The 17,810-nt window shown below is 43.7% G+C and overlaps 1 protein-coding gene across 2 annotated transcripts in view; it reads left to right on the top strand.

Annotated features, from left to right (window-relative positions):
* BACH2 (BTB domain and CNC homolog 2) overlaps positions 1-17,810 on the top strand; it is a gene marked incomplete at its 3' end in the record, with an annotated part of 350,119 nt that overhangs the window by 267,461 nt on the left and 64,848 nt on the right. For both annotated transcript variants that reach the window (XM_081251311.1, XM_081251312.1), the window contains one exon: positions 1,446-1,700. In XM_081251311.1, coding sequence (XP_081107437.1) covers positions 1,458-1,700 — 243 coding nt within the window. In that variant the 5' untranslated portion in view covers positions 1,446-1,457. The remainder of the gene's footprint in view (positions 1-1,445; positions 1,701-17,810) is intronic.

Here is a 17,810-nt window from a genome sequence, read left to right as displayed (position 1 = left end):
GATTCTCAATATCTTCAGTCACTAGGGAAAAGCAAGTTGAAAACACAAAGAGATTCCACAGTATACCCATTAGAATGGCCAAAATTAGAGAGATTGACCATACCACATGGTGACAAGGATGGGCAGGAACTGGACTCTCATACACTGCCACTGAAAATGTGAAATGGCACAACTGCTTTAGAAAACAGGGCCATTTCTTTAAAAGTTAGACTTACACATACCAAATGATCCATCCATTCTATATCTAGGTGTTTACACAAGACAAGTGAAAGCATATGTTCATACAGAGATTTATACACTAATCCATAGCAGCTTTATTTGTAATAACCAAAAACTGGGAAATACCCAAGTATCCATCAGTAGATGAATGGAGGGGTGCACGGGAGAGATTGTTAAGGGACATAAAGAGACTTTTGGTGGTGAAGGATATGTTCATTGTCTTGATTGTGATGATGGTTGCATATATATGCCAGAACATATCAAGGTGCACAGTGTAAGTATATGCAGTTTATTGTGTGTTAAGACTCTTAAAAAAAATTAATAATAATAAAGCAAAAAGAAAGTAAGACTCACTATTGGAATTCATACTAGTGTAAATATTACTGGAAAACTGTTGTGTAAGTTAATTAGATTTTTTTCTTTAAATATCAGTACATCAGTGGACACTTTTTAAAGCAAAGAACCCTTTCGTAAAAGTAATCTTCACTGTTGAATACATCTGTTTTTTTGACTCCTGATGCAATATATTGTGCTTCCTTAAAGAGGATGTACATCCAGTCTGCTGGGATAACAGCAGCACATTTCCACTTCTTTTCAAGAGGCTTTCATGACAGCAGCAGCATCGTGGTGGCCATGCTTTGTCTTGAAGTGGCGGAGGGCAATTGCGATAGATAGCTGGCTGCATCCACTCCTTCGTACACATTCCATTTAGTTCCCGTGTTAAATTATGTATTGTGATTAGATATTTACTCTGCTTGGCATCTTAGCCAAATTTCAGCCTAGGAACTTACACGTGCTTCATCCAGGCAGCACTGCCAATACTTCAGAATGAGTCATTTCCTCTTAACACAAAGCTCAGTTAATACTTGCACTGCGACTCTGTATGTGTGAAAGTTCCCTTTCAGTCCACTAACAAAATTAAAACTACCAAATTTTAAAGTAGGTATGCGTTTTGAATGTTTTGGGTGTTCCATTAAAAGACCTGGCTTTGTTTCTGTGTGGTAAAAGGACTCAGTAAAAGGAAAGGAGAGAAGTCAGCCACAGAACACAACCTTCCAGATGTTTTCTGAGCTCACAATGCTAACTGCGCGTAAGGTGCTAACGGGCGGTTCTGCTTCTTTCGCCCTGGCTCAGGGCGGTGACTCCCAGGCGCTCAGCATCCTTTCTCACCGTGTCTCTCTGACTCAGGGAGCCGTGATGACCCAGGCTTGCTTGCTTTCTTTCAGGGTGTGAACGGCATGTCTGTGGATGAGAAGCCTGACTCCCCCATGTATGTGTATGAGTCCACAGTCCACTGCACCAACATCCTCCTGGGCCTCAATGACCAGCGCAAAAAGGATATTCTCTGTGACGTGACTCTGATCGTGGAGAGGAAGGAGTTCCGGGCCCACCGAGCTGTGCTGGCCGCATGCAGTGAATACTTCTGGCAGGCGCTGGTTGGACAGACGAGAAATGACTTGGTGGTCAGCTTGCCTGAGGAGGTACAGTAGTTTGGTTTGTTTGTGCAGTTGCTAACAGAGGTTTGTTGACTTGGAGACAGTTGGCTGAGGAGGACCTGGAAGGTAGGACCTGTGCCACATCCCTGCTCGGGGGCTGATGATCAAGTCACCCACACGTTAGGTTTGCGGCAGAGCCAGTTTCTATTGGATGCATTTCACGTCTCAGAGGCAAGAATCTGAACCTCACCGTGCCTCACAGTCCCTCCTGGTTTCTAGTTCACTTACTCGTCGGGTTTTGAGTAGTTTGCCCAAAGTTTAGTACAGTCCTGCGTGTGGGATCTCAATCACTGGGACTGTTGCTATGATTTTTCTCTTTCAAATGGTTGAAGGAACACTTGATTTCCCTTGAGAGTAAAAGAATGAAAGTATTCACAGCACCTTCCTTGCCCAGGGGGAAGAGTAAAAGCAGGCAGTCGTTTTCACAGTTAATACAGTAAGATTCTAAGAAGTGTAAACTTGCTTTTCTCACCATCGTTGAAAATACCCTACTCGGGTTTCTTAATTACTTCAGGGAGTCCAGTCACTTCTGTACTTTGGGGACACTAGTAGCTGGACTTGTTCTGTCCAGAGATGACATACAGTTGGATGGTTTGAGCTGCCAGAACTCAAAGGATGGGCTTCATGCCGACAAACCATTAAATTGGCCACCCCTTTGAATTGTCTATACAGTTACTCTTTTTCCATCATCCTGATTCCCCTTCATTTTTGTGGGACTAAGGGTAACACTGAGCAGCCTTAGGCTTTGTGTTCAAGGCCAGAATCATTCGCTGTGCACCAGCATGGTCTACAACACCAGGGCTGCCACTGACAGTTGTGCAGGCTGTGCACTGCACAACTCTCGGGTACAACTCATGTTCATAGTCTATGTGAAGAGAGACCCAGAGTTGTGCCGTGATCCACAGAGCAGCTCTTCACAGCACCCCTAGGAGAAACCAAAGACCCGGTCACCCTGAGGGAGGTGCTAACGGGCACAACTAGCATTAAGTCTCAGGGGTCTCCAGAGGCCTGGCAAATCATATAAATGAGTAAAGCAGGTTGTGTATAAGAAGTAGGACATTGGGGCTTCTCTGGTGGCGCAGTGGTTGAGAGTCCGCCTGCTGATGCAGGGGACACGGGTTTGTGCCCCGGTCCGGGAAGATCCCACATGCCACGGAGCGGCTGGGCCCGTGAGCCATGGCCGCTGAGCCTGCGCGTCTGGAGCCTGTGCTCCGCAACGGGAGAGGCCACAACAGTGAAAGACCCGCATACCACAAAAAAAAAAAAAAAGAAGTAGGACGTGGTGGGGCAAGCAGCTGCTCCACAGAAAGACATTCAAGTTCAACATAAAAAACAAATAGACATACACACTACTGTATATAAGATAAACACAAGGAAGCTAGGGTAGCTTTATTGATACCAGTCAAAATAGACTTGAAGATTTGCAGAGGGAACTAGATTCAATATCTTGTATTGAACCTATAATGGAAAAAAATCTGAAAAAATATATATATATATATATATATCAATATATATTCATAAATATAACTGAATCACTTTGCTGTTCACCTGCAACACTGTAAATCAACTATTCTTCAATTTTAAAAAATCCATCTATACCCCCCCCAAAAAAAACAAAAACAAAAATAGACAGGGGCGTCAGAGGGGTCACTAGATCCAGTCCCTTGTTAAGAAATGTCTGCTGTTACCCCTGCAGAGCAGGAAAGTGGCAAAGTGAGGGCTACATAGGCAGTTTCACATGAATATTCTTTGTTATGTACCCAAGTGAAGGTCTCCATTACTACTCCTCACACCACTGGCAAGTAAATAACTAGAAAGATCCTAATACTAGAAACAAAAGGACAAATCAGTTGAAGATAATGTAATTGGGGCTGGAGGAGGAGGGATGCTTATGTACCAAGTGATGTGGGAAGGCCAAGAAATGGCAGCTGTGGTGTGACTGGTGATCCTGAGCTGCATTAACAGGCAAACACTTAACCCGTCATTAGGTGAGAGGATAAATATAAAAGACTATGTTTAAACTGGTTGGCGTTCGTCAAATATAAGACTCTTTCTTCTTCTCTTGAGGGGCAGCAAGCGTGCCTTTGAACTTACTTTAACTCTAGAATTCTCTGAAAATATCTGACAAACTTCCAATTATCCAGAATGGTTTTAGGAAGGGGGTGGAGTTTACAGTTAATTTATTATCTGTGTCTGTTTGAGAGTCACCTCATACATGTTTTTTACTAATTTCCAAAAAAAATAGATTGCATTAAAATATATTTACAAATGAAAACCATAATCTATGTAATTTAGACTCTCTTCCGTGACTGCGGGCCCCATCTGGAGACTCCCTGGACCTTGTGCCGTAAACCCTGGCCTGCCCCCCAGTTAGCTCTGTGATCCTGATCTAGTCACTTAACCTCTCTGAGCCCCAGTTCTTACCTGTAAAAAACCCTAAAATGCTGAAGCCCTTAAATTATTTATCATAATACGATACCAAGGCAGTAAAACCTAACCTAAAAATTTCTTTTTAGATCAAATCCCTGATAATCACTTATTTCCTTGGCACTGGGCACTCTTTGAAGTAAGTGTGTGTAGATGCCACACAAAAATCTGCTGTTTGACCTTTTGATTGTTTGTGTTCCAGTTTAAGTGAGAATTGGCTAAGTGTTGATTTTCTTTCTAGTTGTGTAAAATGATTTCTGTTCCTACATCATCTGCATTTCCAAATAATTACAACATTCTGCTTCTTCATGTACCTGAAACCTTCAGATATAACGAGACACTTTTTTTTTTTTTCCCTATGAAACGTGAATTCGTATTGTCAGTAACCCAGCTCCAGTCATCCTGCTGATGGGCGTGCAGGCCAAGCCCCGTGTGGCATTCTCCTTTGTGGGTCTGTAATTGTGTCTGAGGCCTCCTTCCAGGAGCCTCTGCCTCTGCTCAGAGGCCCCTCCTGGGGCCCCAGGCGCTGGGCATTGTTTTCTCTCCTTGCCGTGTGCACACTGAAAGGTCCTTGCAGCCTCTCAGATGCTGTCCCACTTAGCTCAGTGAATGACTTCATAGAATTTGAATTAAGTGGTGAATAAACAAACATCCCAAACACTACCTTGGAAAGTAGCTGCTTGGAACTCACTGGCATTTGGTTCATATGATGTAAGAAAAAGCATTTGATTAGCTCCTTGGAAATCTTTAAACTTCATCATCATAATCCATCACGAATTCAAATCACCTTCCGGCCGGGTCCCAGCCTTGCTCACTCTTGGCTTACCCCTGCGCTCCCTGCCCGGCCAACTGCTGAGCTTCACAGGGGCCGGCATGGCTGAGTCTGAACGCTGCGTCTGTGGGTTACGTTTCTTTTTTTTTAATATTTATTTATTAATTTGGCTGTGCTGAGTCTTAGTTGCGCGTGCGGGATCTTTGTTGCAGCACATGGGCTCCTCAGTTGCGGCATGCAAACTCATAGTTGCGGCATGCATGTGGGATCTAGTTCCCTGACTAGGGATCGAACCCGGGCCCCCTGCATTGGGAGCACGGACCCTTAGCCACTGGACCATCAGGAAAGTCCCTGAAAGCTCTGTCTTTGGACTAGGAAACTTCCAGATACAAACCACTGCCCTTCTCACTTCCCTGCTCTGTCAGTTTAGGCCAAACCCGGCTCCAGCCTGCAGCCGCTGTCCACTTGTGCAGTTCTAGCCCCGTGCCCTGACTCCCGGTGGGCAGCGCCGTTACCCACAAAGTAGAGCCGACCAGAGTCCCGGTGTAGCCTCTCAGCTGAACACGGGAGAGACAGACGTAGAGGCCTCCTCCTGGAAGGCAAGGAGTCATGGAACTGTCTTGCTGTTTTTTTCTTTTCCTAAACTGGCATCACAGATTGCCCCTAGGATTCCTGTGACTTGAGTGTTGCTTCCTCGTGGAAAAGCACATCCAGGAATGTGTGTCAGCAAAAAGCAGGAGATAAGCATTGTCCTTAGTACTTCTGTTCAGTGATGAAACAGGTTCTCTGGTTTGTAATAGCAAGTGTATTTCGTGTTAAGAGATGAAGAGAAAGTGGGTCGTGTACCAAGAGTGGCGAGGCCCTTCTTGCAGTGCTCCTTCGGATTCAAGCTGCCTCAACGAACACCTCCTCAGCTATGGTCATAGAGACCACTTAGGCTGGATGCCGGCCGTGCTGGAAGTGGCATCACGAGCATGATGTTAAGGTTATGGTGTGTCAAGTACAGAGGGCAGGGAAGGCGTGCAGCTTTGCCCATCAACCCCATTCTGATGGGCTGCTTGACTCCCACCCAGAATGCTAGGGAAGAGCGGCTGAAAGGAGGTTATAGCCAAGGTCTATTATCAGAAAGTCAAAAGATAACAAGTGTTGGCCAGGATGTGGAGAAAAGGGAACCCTTGTGCACTGTGGTAGGAATGTAAATCAGGAGAGCCACTGTGGAAAACAATATGGAGGTTCCTCAAAAAATTAAAAATAGAGCTGCCATACGATCCAGCAATCCCACTTCTGAGTCTATACCCAAAGGAAATAAAATCACTATCTCAAAGAGATAGCTGCACTCCTATGTTCATTGCAGCATTATTCACAATCGCCAAGACATGGAAACAACCTAAGTGTCTGTCAGCAGATGAATGGATAAAGAAGACGTGGTCTGTATATAAACACACACATACATACACACAAGTAAATATTATTCAGCCTTTAAAAAAAAGAAGGAAATCCTGCTATTTGCAGCAACACGGATAAACCTGGAGGAAATTATGCTAAGTCAAATAAACCAGACAGAGAAAGACAAATATTGCATCTTCTCACTTATTTGTGGCATCTAAGGAAAAAAAGTCAAACTCATAGTAACAGAATAGAATGGTGGTTACCAGAAGCTGGAGGGTAGTGCAAAAGGAGAGGTATTGATCAAAGGGTACAAACTTTCGATTATAAGATGAATAAGTTCTGGAGACCTAATGTACAGCATGGTGAGTGTAGTTAATAGTAACGTATTATGGGGACTTCCCTGGTGGTGCAGTGGTTAAGAATCCACCTGCCAATGCAGGGGACACGGGTTCGAGCCCTGGTCCGGGAAGATCCCACATGCCATGGAGCAACTAAGCCCATGCGCCACAACTACTGAGCCTGCGCTCTAGAGCCCACAAGCCACAGCTACTGAGCCCACGCTCCACAACTACTGAAGCCCGCGCGCCTAGAGCCCGTGCTCTGCAACAAGAGAAGCCACCGCAATGAGAAGCCCGCGCACCGCAATGAAGAGCAGCCCCCGCTCACCACAACTAGAGAAAGCCCCGCACAGCAATGAGGACGCAATGCAGCCAAAAATAAGTAAATTTATATTTTAAAAAATAATAATAATGTAATATATACTCGAAATTTGCTAAGAGAGTAGATCTCAAGAGTTCTCACCACACACACAAAGGATAAATATGGGCAGATATGCTATTTTGTTTATAATGGTAATAATTTCACAGTGTACACATATGTCAAAACATCGCATTGTATACCTTAAATACATACAATTTTTATTTGTCATAAATAAGTAAAGAAACGAGAGGGAGAGCTTATTGCCAAGCCTCTGGCACCTTTCTTTGGGCTTGTTTCCTGGGTCCTCTCACTCTGTAGAGAAGGGGAAGGGTTCACTCAGGGAATGGCTGTAGGGGAGAGGTATGCATGGCCCCTTAGGCGGAACTTATGCTTTCAGAGGTAAAAATATATTTCAGACTTCTGCTCACTCACTATCTCTATCTTTTGCTTCCCCTCTATCTTTCTCTTTCTCTCTGTCTCCCAACATTTTGTGACAAATCTTGTTTTTGCAGTGCTAAACAAAAGGGAAAACTGACCCAGAGGGACTTTGGAAACACAGCATTTGTTGTGAAGTCTCCACCACAGGGTATAGTAAAGAATGTTCCTGCTGTAGTACTGCGGAGCACAGAGGCCAGCAAGGAAATTATGGAATCTTCTTGTCTGAAAGTTTTTAGAGGCTATGAAAGCTGTTAATGTCTCTGGAATGGCTTAGGCCCAGTTTTTTAAAGAAGCAGTAAGACAGTCGTGACTGTCTTTGGACAGTCCTTTCAGGATGTCATACTACAGAAAGTACTCAATGCTACAGCACGGGATGCCCTGAGCGTTCTGAGCCTGCGTGTGACTCTAGGGGGAGGGAAGGTTTGGCGGGAAGCAGGGGGTGAGGTCTCTGGGAAGTGGCATGACCAAGGATAAGAAGTGCAAAGCACTCCCCCACCCCAAAGCACAGAGCCAACCCTTTAGCATCCCCTCATTTATCACCTAGACAAAACTCAGAAGAACAGGTCAATTTTAGGAACTGAGGAACATCAGCCATGAGAGGCTGGGTAAACCATAATCAGGACCTTGGCACTAACTGGTCTTGAGCAAGCCGGTCGACCTCTTTGAGATTCTGTTTCTTCATTCATTCACTTATTCATTCATTCTGCAAATACTTATCAAAGGCTGTACCAGGAGGCGCTGTTCTAGGTGCTGGGTGAACCTAATGAGCAAAACAGACCTTACATTCCAGAGGAGGAGAAGGAGAGACAGAAAATAAATAAATGTAACATGGACTTTGTTAGATGCCATTGAGGAAAATAGAACAGGGAAGGGGGTTAAGGAACGTCAGGGTTCAGGTATGGCAGTTTTAACTAGGGTGGTCAAGAAAGGCCTGTTTGGGGGATGACTTTTGTAGAAAGACCTGAAGAAGGTGAGGGAGACAGCCATGTTGACATGCGGGGGAAGAGTGATCTAAGTGGAAGGAATAGCAAGGAAAAGGCCCTGAGGATGGAGTGGACCTGGCCTGTTGGACACACGGTAGCAACATGAGCAGAAGGTCGATAGGAGGAAGCACGTCAGACAAGTGTCGGGGCAAGGCTGTGCACTTTTTGGATACATTACCTGTCCTTGGAATGAGCTAGGAGGCCATTGGAGGTTTTCCCAGGAGAAGATGATTTTGACTGTGTGAAAATAGACTGAAAGAGGGCAGGGGCAGAAGCAGGGAAACCAGTTAAGATGCTGAGGGCTTCCCTGGTGGCGCAGTGGTTGAGAGTCCGCCTGCCGATGCAGGGGACACGGGTTCGTGCCCCGGTCCGGGAAGATCCCACATGCCGTGGAGCGGCTGGGCCCGAGAGCCATGCCCGCTGAGCCTGCACATCTGGAGCCTGTGCTCCACAACGGGAAAGGCCACAACAGTGAGAGGCCCACATACTGCAAAAAAAAAAAATGATGCTGAGGCAACAAACCAGGTATGATCTGATGGCCTGGACCAGGGTGATAGCAGTGCAGTGGTGATCAGTGTCAGATTCTGGTAATGTTTTTTTTTAAGTTTGCAAACTTCTCTTTGTTTGTTTGGCTATGAGGCTTGCAGGATCTTAATTCTCTGACCAGGGATCGAACCCGGGCCCCCTGCAGTGGAAGCGTCGGGTCCTAACCACTGGCCCTCCAGGGAAGTCCCTCTGGTGATATTTTGAAGGTAGAGCTTATAGGATTATCTTATAGATTGGATGTAGGATGGAAGAGAAAGAGAAGAGTTAAGGATAACTCCAAGGTTTAGGGCCTAAGCTGTTGGAAGGATGGAGTTGTCGTACCTGGGATTGGTGAAGAGTGAGGGAAATAGGTTTCAGGTGGTGGGAGTGGGGCAGGATTAGGAGTTCTATTTTGTACATATTAAGTTTGAGAAGCGTGTTAGCATCTAAGTAGAGATGTTTACTATACAGTAGGATATACATGGCTAAAATTTATGGGAGAAGTCTAGCCTGGAGATAGAAGTTTTAATACCAGAGTATTGGGGATATTGAAAGCCCCAAGACCAGATACAAATACCAAGTGAGTAAGTGTAGACAGAAAAAAGAAAAAGAGAGAGAGGTCTTAGGATTCGTCCTTGGGTCTTTTCAGAACTAAGGGGTCAGGGAGAAAAAGATGAGGCAGCATGGTAAACCAAGAAAGAGTAACTACTGAAGTAGAAGGAAAAGCAAAATAAAGTTTAGTATGTTGGAAGCCAGGTAAAGAAAGGTGGAGAGAGTAATCAGCAATGTCAAATGATGCTGATAGGCAGCTAAGGTGAAGGCTGAAAATTGACCATCCAGCAATTTGGAAGCCATTCGTGATTTCACTGGGCACTTTGGGAAAGCAATAGGAGCAAAAACCAATTGGGCTGTGTTCTAGAGAGAAGGGAAAGGGAAGGATTTGAAGAAGCTCATGTAGGCTACATTTTTGAGGCCTTTTGAGTTAAAGGGAGCAAAGAGGTGAGCCAGTAACTGGAGGGAAATAGAGTCAAAAGAGTTTTCCTTCGGGCTTCTTTTCTAAGTAGGAAGAAATTCCAGCACACTTGCCCTCGATGGTAAAGATGATCAGTATTCACTCATATCCAATCTTCCTCTCTTTCCTGCACACACAGGAAGACCATATTTACAATCAGGTTTGTTGGGTAACTAGATCTAACCAATAAAACGTGCGTGGGAGTCATGTGTCACTTCTAGCCCCCGAGGCAGTTAAAAGTCAGTGTGGTTCTTTCACATCCATTGAACTGGTATCAGAGAACTCCTAGGTGGTGGGACCAAAACCCAGATTCTTTTTTTTTTTTTTTTTTTTTTTTTAGAGATTTATGTTTTATTTTATTTTACACCTTACTTTCCGAAAATAAATTTTAAAAAAACCAATCAATTAAAAAAAAACCTAAACACTAATCCAGCTGAAACACAATTAATTCCATTTTTGCCTCTTTCCTTCCAATATTCTCTTTATGCATACACATTTTAAATGGCTGCAGTCATAGAATTGCAAGATTATATATTGCTTTTTATTAGTTAACATCAGAATAGCATATAATCTTCCCGTGTCAACTCATATTCCATTCCATGCATAATCTTTGCAATTGCAGTTTTAATAATCAGACTATTCAATTGCATAACCATACCATAATTTACCTTATTCCCTTTGTCAAACATTTATCTTTTAAACATAGCTAGTGAACATATTGTAGCATTTAGGGTTATTTAGTGTTTTTAGCTTCTGTTTTATCATTTATTTAAGAAATAATGTGGGAACTAGTTTAAGATCATTGAGTTCAAGTGTGAATATCATTATTGCTCTTATATACTTCTGTATTAATATCAAAAGGGTTTGTAGGAACTTACAGTGCCTACATGAGTAAAAAAGGAGGAGTCAGTTTATCGTACAGCCCAGATTCTTGAGTCACTGTTGGAAGAGAGCCATCTGACTCGCATCAGACTATGACATGAATGAGGACTTAACCTTTATGTTAGGCCATTAAGACTTGGTGTTTATTTCTTTGCACAGCAGAGCCCATCCTGACTCATAGTTGGGCGGATGGGAAAGTTCCAAAAGTGACAGAAAACTTGCTGACATGGCAGACAGAAGGCCAATCGCTAAAAGAATGTCTTGAGGACTTGAGAGAGGATAGGATCTCCTGAGCAAGTGGGCCAACTCAACTCAGCAAGGCTCATCCTTCTGGACGTTGATGGAGTTGAACTGGATGATCTCTGGAGACCTAGCCTGTGCTACAGGTTGATGGTCTTGGAATTTTTCTAGGTTCCTGCTGGAGGGGGAGAAAAAAACATCCTGCAGGTCAGAATGAGAGGAGAGATATTTGGATTGAGAGGTAGGGAAAGACCAGGGAGATGGGAGGCAGATTGGTCTGGAAAGAAGAGAATCATCTGACTTCAGAAGAGGTGTGAGCTCACTTGTCTTATCTTTGTTTGTAAATCCTCCCTGACTTTTCCCATATGGTCTTAGAGTTCATCGGAGATGACAATTCAAGAGCTGTAGAACCACTGGGCTATTTGATAACCTAGAACATAGACAGATTGTAGAAAATGCAGATCATTGCATGGCGATTTCAGAAGGATCTTGAAAAAAATTATTATTATTTAATGACCTCAATTTCCACATGAGTGTGCAGGGATACAGGGCACCAGTTTGCCTTTCAGGGCTGCTCTTCAGATTAATGAAATGTGATAAGTTAAACTTCTTGGAAGGATGGTGCCATATAAACAGTAGGTGTTATTATTCCCATAAAAGGAAAGCACAGTCTTCTCTGATGAAATGGCTCTTACCTCAGACTCTTCATTAAAAGCTGTGGTGCAAGTTTCCAAGTTGCACTGGTGAGACTTGGTAGCAGATGAAAAAAAAAAAAAAAAAGCAAAAGAAGTCAAAATATCCCAGGTAACTACTTGCCGGCAAGTAAGAAGTTTTCAAGTCCTAGAATCGTGCTGATAAGTCTGAACTGCCTAAAGGCAGAACTTATTTATAGTAACACAAAGGTGACTTCCAGCCCTGAAATCTGGGCCTCCGCCTCGGATGGGGGTGCAATAAAGCAAAACCATGAAAAGGGGAGCTAATACTATTGTGATTCCATCTCTGAAGGCTGCTCAGTGGTGCTGCTACAGAGGGAGGGAAATCTGGTGTGAAAATAGCCACAGCAATAGCTGATTTTAAAACTGAAATATATAAGCTATTTCCAAACTTCTTACATTTGTAAATCCTGAGGCCAGTAAGTCCTATTTAAAGAGCTTTATGCAGAGGTGCATTCCTCTTTTGGAATAGTAGAAGGAGTTGAGTGGACAAAAACTAAGACCTTTCGAAGAATTATTTTTAAGTGACCTGATTTCAAAGGTAGTTTTAAGGCTTTCTTTCACTTTACCTGTTTCACCCTGTATAATGTAGGATGACCACCGTCATCAACATTTTTAAATGCATTCGTAACAAAGCCTTTGACAGTAAAGTTGTTTGCATTAAATTTTATAAAAGTAGGTACCAGTGTATCTATTCATTTCAAGACTCTTCTCTATATATGAATTAAATGTCCCTTACATTTCTTGCTTTGCTCTGTTATGGAATCGCTTAGCTATTTCAGTTGAAATCAGTAATAGATTTAAAGACAGAGTTCAGAGCTGTAAAGTTCCTCACTTGATCAGGAATCATACATATTATTTTTGTCATATTTAATCATAGAACCCAGGCCTTTAACAGGGTACTTAATTAAACTTTTAATTCATGATAAGAAGTTAAATAGCAATTGGGAGGGTTTTTTAAAAATTATTTCCACGTCCCATCCAGATTACCAAAAAAAATTTTTTTAAAAAGGTATGATGGACATAATGGCTGTCAGCCAAGGGTATTGTAGGTCATGCCGACATGAGCTGGCAGCAAGCCATTGTCCAAATAGCATGACTTTATCGATGCAGAGTAGTCACTCTTGAGTTCATGGTTGAGTCACTAGTGATGGAGTGGTACTTCCCTTGAGCCAGTGCTTCTTAGAGTAGGTTTCTTGTTGTTCACTATTACCTGCCCTACTTTGCCAATAAAAGAGCAGGACCATTTAGGCTGAAAGCCGAACAGAAGAGAAACATTGATTATAGATCTCATTTCTCTTTGCTTCCTGAAAACTGAGATTGCAATTACACAGTGAAAGCATGGGGTGTTTTTTTTTAATGAGTTACAAGAAATACAGTTTCCACCCCAAAATACTCAAGAGTTGGAATCCAAGAGTCAGTTTTGATTCTGTCTTTTCTTTGGCAGCTCTCACACTGAGCACAAATGGGGGAGGATATCAGTAGAGTTACCTAATCATCTTAATGGATTCGCATTCCATTCAAAAACTTGGAATGTCCCCAAACTGCTTCAGGCTTCAGCTCTATTGTTGAGGTGTCCGTGACATTTCTGGTGGGTGTGCAGTTCTACACAAGCAGACAGCTTTTGAAAGGGACCCTTCTTCTGGTGAGAACACCCGGAATCTTGGTTGAACAAGCTGTAAACCAGGAAACTGATTCAGGAATTCCTTAATAAAAGGGATCATATCCAGGCGTCGGGGTGGTGTGTGGTTGTCTGTAGGAAAGGCTGTTCTGAGAAGCACAAAGAAAGTAAAATAGTTGTTGGCACTCATCAGTTAATACCTTTCTGTTTATTTTCTTGTTTGTTTGTTTTCTTAACCAAATCACAGGCTAGACAAAGGGTTGGGTTGCTTTTGCTTTCAGGAGTGGGGCAATTAAAGAGCCGCACTTTTGGTTTCCTGATATTTCAGAAGTGTTCTTTTCCCCATTAACTTGGTGCACATAGTAAGATGTTTCACTTTGCCCTAGACCCCTCAAATATGTTGACAGTCTCTCTCACTGACAGTGGCACCTCTTCCAGGCTCGTCGGTGATGCAGTGAGCTGTACTGTCTGAGCTGGACTTCTGTGTGCAGCCTGGCAAAGGCTGTGTGTGAAAAAGTGAGTGCATTCAGCACCCTGGGTGGGATGGAGCCAGGCCTCCAATGTGAGCACATTTTTGGACTGATTGGCAGCAGAGAGAAATACTGGCAGCTGTTCCCAAGCAAGCCAAAAAGTTGGCCCGGGGATGGAAAAAAAAAATGCTGGGATTTAGCCAACGGAAGATTCCTGCGTCTAGAAGAAAATCAAAGGAAGGCTACAGAAGGTCACAATGACAGACCTCCAGCTGGTTGAAGTCACAACTATTTCATTTTGTCTCTGCTGTATAAAGGATAGTATTACTTGTCATTGCCACTCATTTTTTCCCAATTCTGTATTTCTAAGTCTTCATTTCTGTTCTCTTGATTTCTTTGTTTTTTTAATTCTCTAGATACAAAATGAAATGACAGATTATTCTTCCTAAAAGTAGTGTATGGGCGATGTTATTTGCAGAGGCAGTATCAGCAACCAGAATTGAATAGAACGGGGCAGGTCTCAGAGAGCAGTAGCCACACACATGTGTTCCAAGCCATGTTGAGTGATGTGGGTTGGAGTGGAACCCAACCGCGTTGTGTGTGAAGATCACCTCAAAGATCTGTCCAGAGAGACCCTCTGACACCTCACAGCTTACCGATTATTCTTGTTTTATTAGTTACTAAAAGAGAAGGGTGGGAAAAACAGTAAAGTTCCTAAAAGGCCAGGAAAATGTCTGCTGAAAGATAGGATCCTCAACGGTCTTGCCATGTAAAGATGAGCACGCTCGTACCACGGGAGACATTTTCATATTTGATGTCATCCTTCCTTCCAACGAACACCTTAGACTATGTGCGAATATTCTTTCTGCCAGGTAGAGCTGTTGTAGCCCAGGAATTACAAATACGAAGGTGGAAAGATTAAAAATGTGGACCACCAAAATTTGGGGGTAAGAAATATGCAGGATGCTAAGAGAAGATGTTTGAAGCACACCTTTTGTAACTCTGGGGATTTTGGGGCGGTGACTTATATCCATCAGATTTGCAAGATATTCACGGAAATGCGATGACCTTTCAAAGTTCTGTTTAACAAAGTCTCTCCATGCCTCCTGTTTGAGGCTGTTACAGTAGATGTCAACCAGATATTCTCACTTGCTAACAGAAGAAATAGTATCCTGGCTACGTGGGGGGGATTTCAGGTCTATTAAAGGAGAATTTGATAACAGTACAAGATGCTAGACACTGCGGTAGGGTAGAAACAAACACAGAATTACCTTCAGAGGAGGGGTGTGTGTGTGTGTTTAAAGGACAAAGGGGTCAAGGGACTTCCCTGGTGGTCCAGTGGTTAAGACTTCGCCTTCCAATGCAGGGGGTGCGGGATCAATCCCTGGTCAGGGAGCTAAGATCCCACATGCCTCACAGCCAAAAAAACCAAGCAGAAGCAATATTGTAAAACAGAAGCAATATTGTAACAAATTCAATAATGACTTTAAAAATGGTCCACATCAAAAAAATCTTAAAAAAAAAAAAAAGACAAAGGGGTCAAAAGGACAAGATGGCTTAAGTACAGCACTTCATAGAAGCAGAGGAATGGAACACATGACCCTTTTCTAGATCATTTCTTTTGGGGGGTTAACTTAGAAATATAAGACAAAACCATCTCCTCCAAGGAACTTACAATATAGTTGAAGAATCAAGACAGGGGCTTCCCTGGTGGCGCAGTGGTTGAGAATCTGCCTGCCAATGCAGGGGACACGGGTTTGAGCCCTGGTCTGGGAGGATCCCACATGCCGCGGAGCAACTAAGCCCGTGAGCCACAGCTACTGAGCCTGCGCATCTGGAACCTGTGCTCCGCAACAAGAGAGGCCGCGATAGTGAGAGGCCCACGCACCGCGATGAAGAGTGGCCCCCACTGCCACAACTAGAGAAAGCCCTCACACAGAAATGAAGACCCAACACAGCCCTAAATAAATAAATAAATTTAAAAAAAGCACTACTCACCCTTAATATTTAAAAAAAAAATCAAGACAAACCATAGAAATCAAAGGTGTAAACAATTCAAGAGCATTTGCTGTAGGTGCCATGTGTGTGTTAGCCGTTGCTTGTGCCACAGAGGTTCTGATCTGGGCGAGGACAGGATTCCTTCCATCTCCTAAAACCACCTAAAACGAACACTCACAGGATCGATCAGACTTCCTTAGGGAACAAGTGGGGAGAGAGCCTCCAGGAAAAGACACTGGCACGACAAAGAAGCAGTCACAGGGCCTTGAGGAGCCAGCTCTGATTTGCAGGAAGAGTAGATTTGGAGAAATAATTCAAAATATGGTCAGATTACATGGAGCCTTCCTAGGAAAAAATAAGGTTTAGACCAAAGAATTTAATCTTGATGGAGTAAGCAATAGGAATTCACTGAAACGTTGTGAGCCAAAAAGTGACAGAATGAAAAAGAATTTAAGGAATAACTGTCTGGCAATGGAATGTTGGACGGATGGGACAACACAGCGCTCCAGACGGAGGGCACAGCCAGGAAGCTCACCCTGCTCCCAGCATGAGCTGATGAAGGTATGTGCCTGGTGAAGAGCTGGGAGATGCCAAAGACCGAGTGTGGGACTCATCAGTGGGAAAAGAGGCCTTCCAGCCTTGATATATATCTATAGCGCTTTATAAGTTCCCAAGGCACGGTGAGTGCAAAGCGGGAGATACAGATGTGAGGAACACAGGCCCGTAGGTGGTGGCTGAGACCACCAGGAATTGCCGATCCCTTTCAGAAAAGCGAAGAGAAAAATGGTCGGGGGCTGAGATTGAGCTCCTATACTTGAACTCCCATTGCTGTTTCCTCTAAGAATGAAGTCTACTCTGGATGGCTGGTTTTAAGGTCACTTTCATTTATTTGGGAAATATTAAAGCCCCAACAGTTTATTAGACTGAGGATACCTATAGAGGTGCTCCCTAAATTACCTTTTAAGGAGTATACCTTCCAGGTGATACTGTGAGCATCATGCCTTACTTAGCACACATGGATACAAGGACCTTCAAGGAGATACTAAATTTCTGGAGGACAGAGCCTCTAAAAATACCTCAAGGGGGGCTTCCCTGGTGGCGCAGTGGTTGAGAGTCCGCCTGCCAATGCAGGGGACGCGGGTTCGTGGCCTGGTCCAGGAGGATCCCACATGCCGCGGCGCGGCTGGGCCCGTGAGCCATGGCCGCTGAGCCTGCGCGTCCGGAGCCTGTGCTCCGCAACGGGAGAGGCCACAACAGTGAGAGGCCCGCGTACCGCAAAAAAAAAAAAAAAAAAAAAAAAAGAATACCTCAAGGGTATTTGTAATCCAGTGCCACATACTTTAAAGTGCTAGGAGCAGATTCAGGCAAAGGTGATCACTTACAGTTAAAACCATTATGATGAATGTTTGCTGGACATTACTATAGTAGCTAAGCAACACACACGGACACAAAGTAACAACACACACACACGCTCTACCCACAAACCCAGGCAGGGGTCAGTCTGAGCATCACTCCTGGTGAGTCACCTAGGTGTTAGATATCTTCTGATGATATTCATGAAATAGACACTCTCCCCAGTGATGTGTTCCGTGAGTAACTTGACCTCATACAGCCTTTAGATGTAACTTCCAGTTAGAGGAAAACCAATGATTACAAAAACAAGCCTAACAACACCTTGAGGTAGCAACAGGGCAAATCCAGAAGGTGGGCTGTTCTGCAGGACAAATGGCCTGATTTCTTCAATAAGTCAGTGTCATAAAAAATGGACTATGCTAAATTAAACAAGAGTTAAGGGATTTAAAAACTAGATGCACTATGCGGTCCTGGAGTGGTTACTCATTTGGATAAACCAGTTATAAAGGACTTGGGGGGGGGGGGAATTGGAAAAATCCAAATGTGGTCTGGGTATTAGGAGAAATTTTCCTG

The sequence above is a fragment of the Mesoplodon bidens genome (genome assembly GCF_964165515.1).
Source record: "Mesoplodon bidens genome assembly, chromosome: 12".
NCBI classification, from domain to species: domain Eukaryota; kingdom Metazoa; phylum Chordata; class Mammalia; order Artiodactyla; family Ziphiidae; genus Mesoplodon; species Mesoplodon bidens.
Note: the sequence above shows the minus strand (reverse complement) of the source record. Positions and strands in the feature narration are given on the sequence as shown.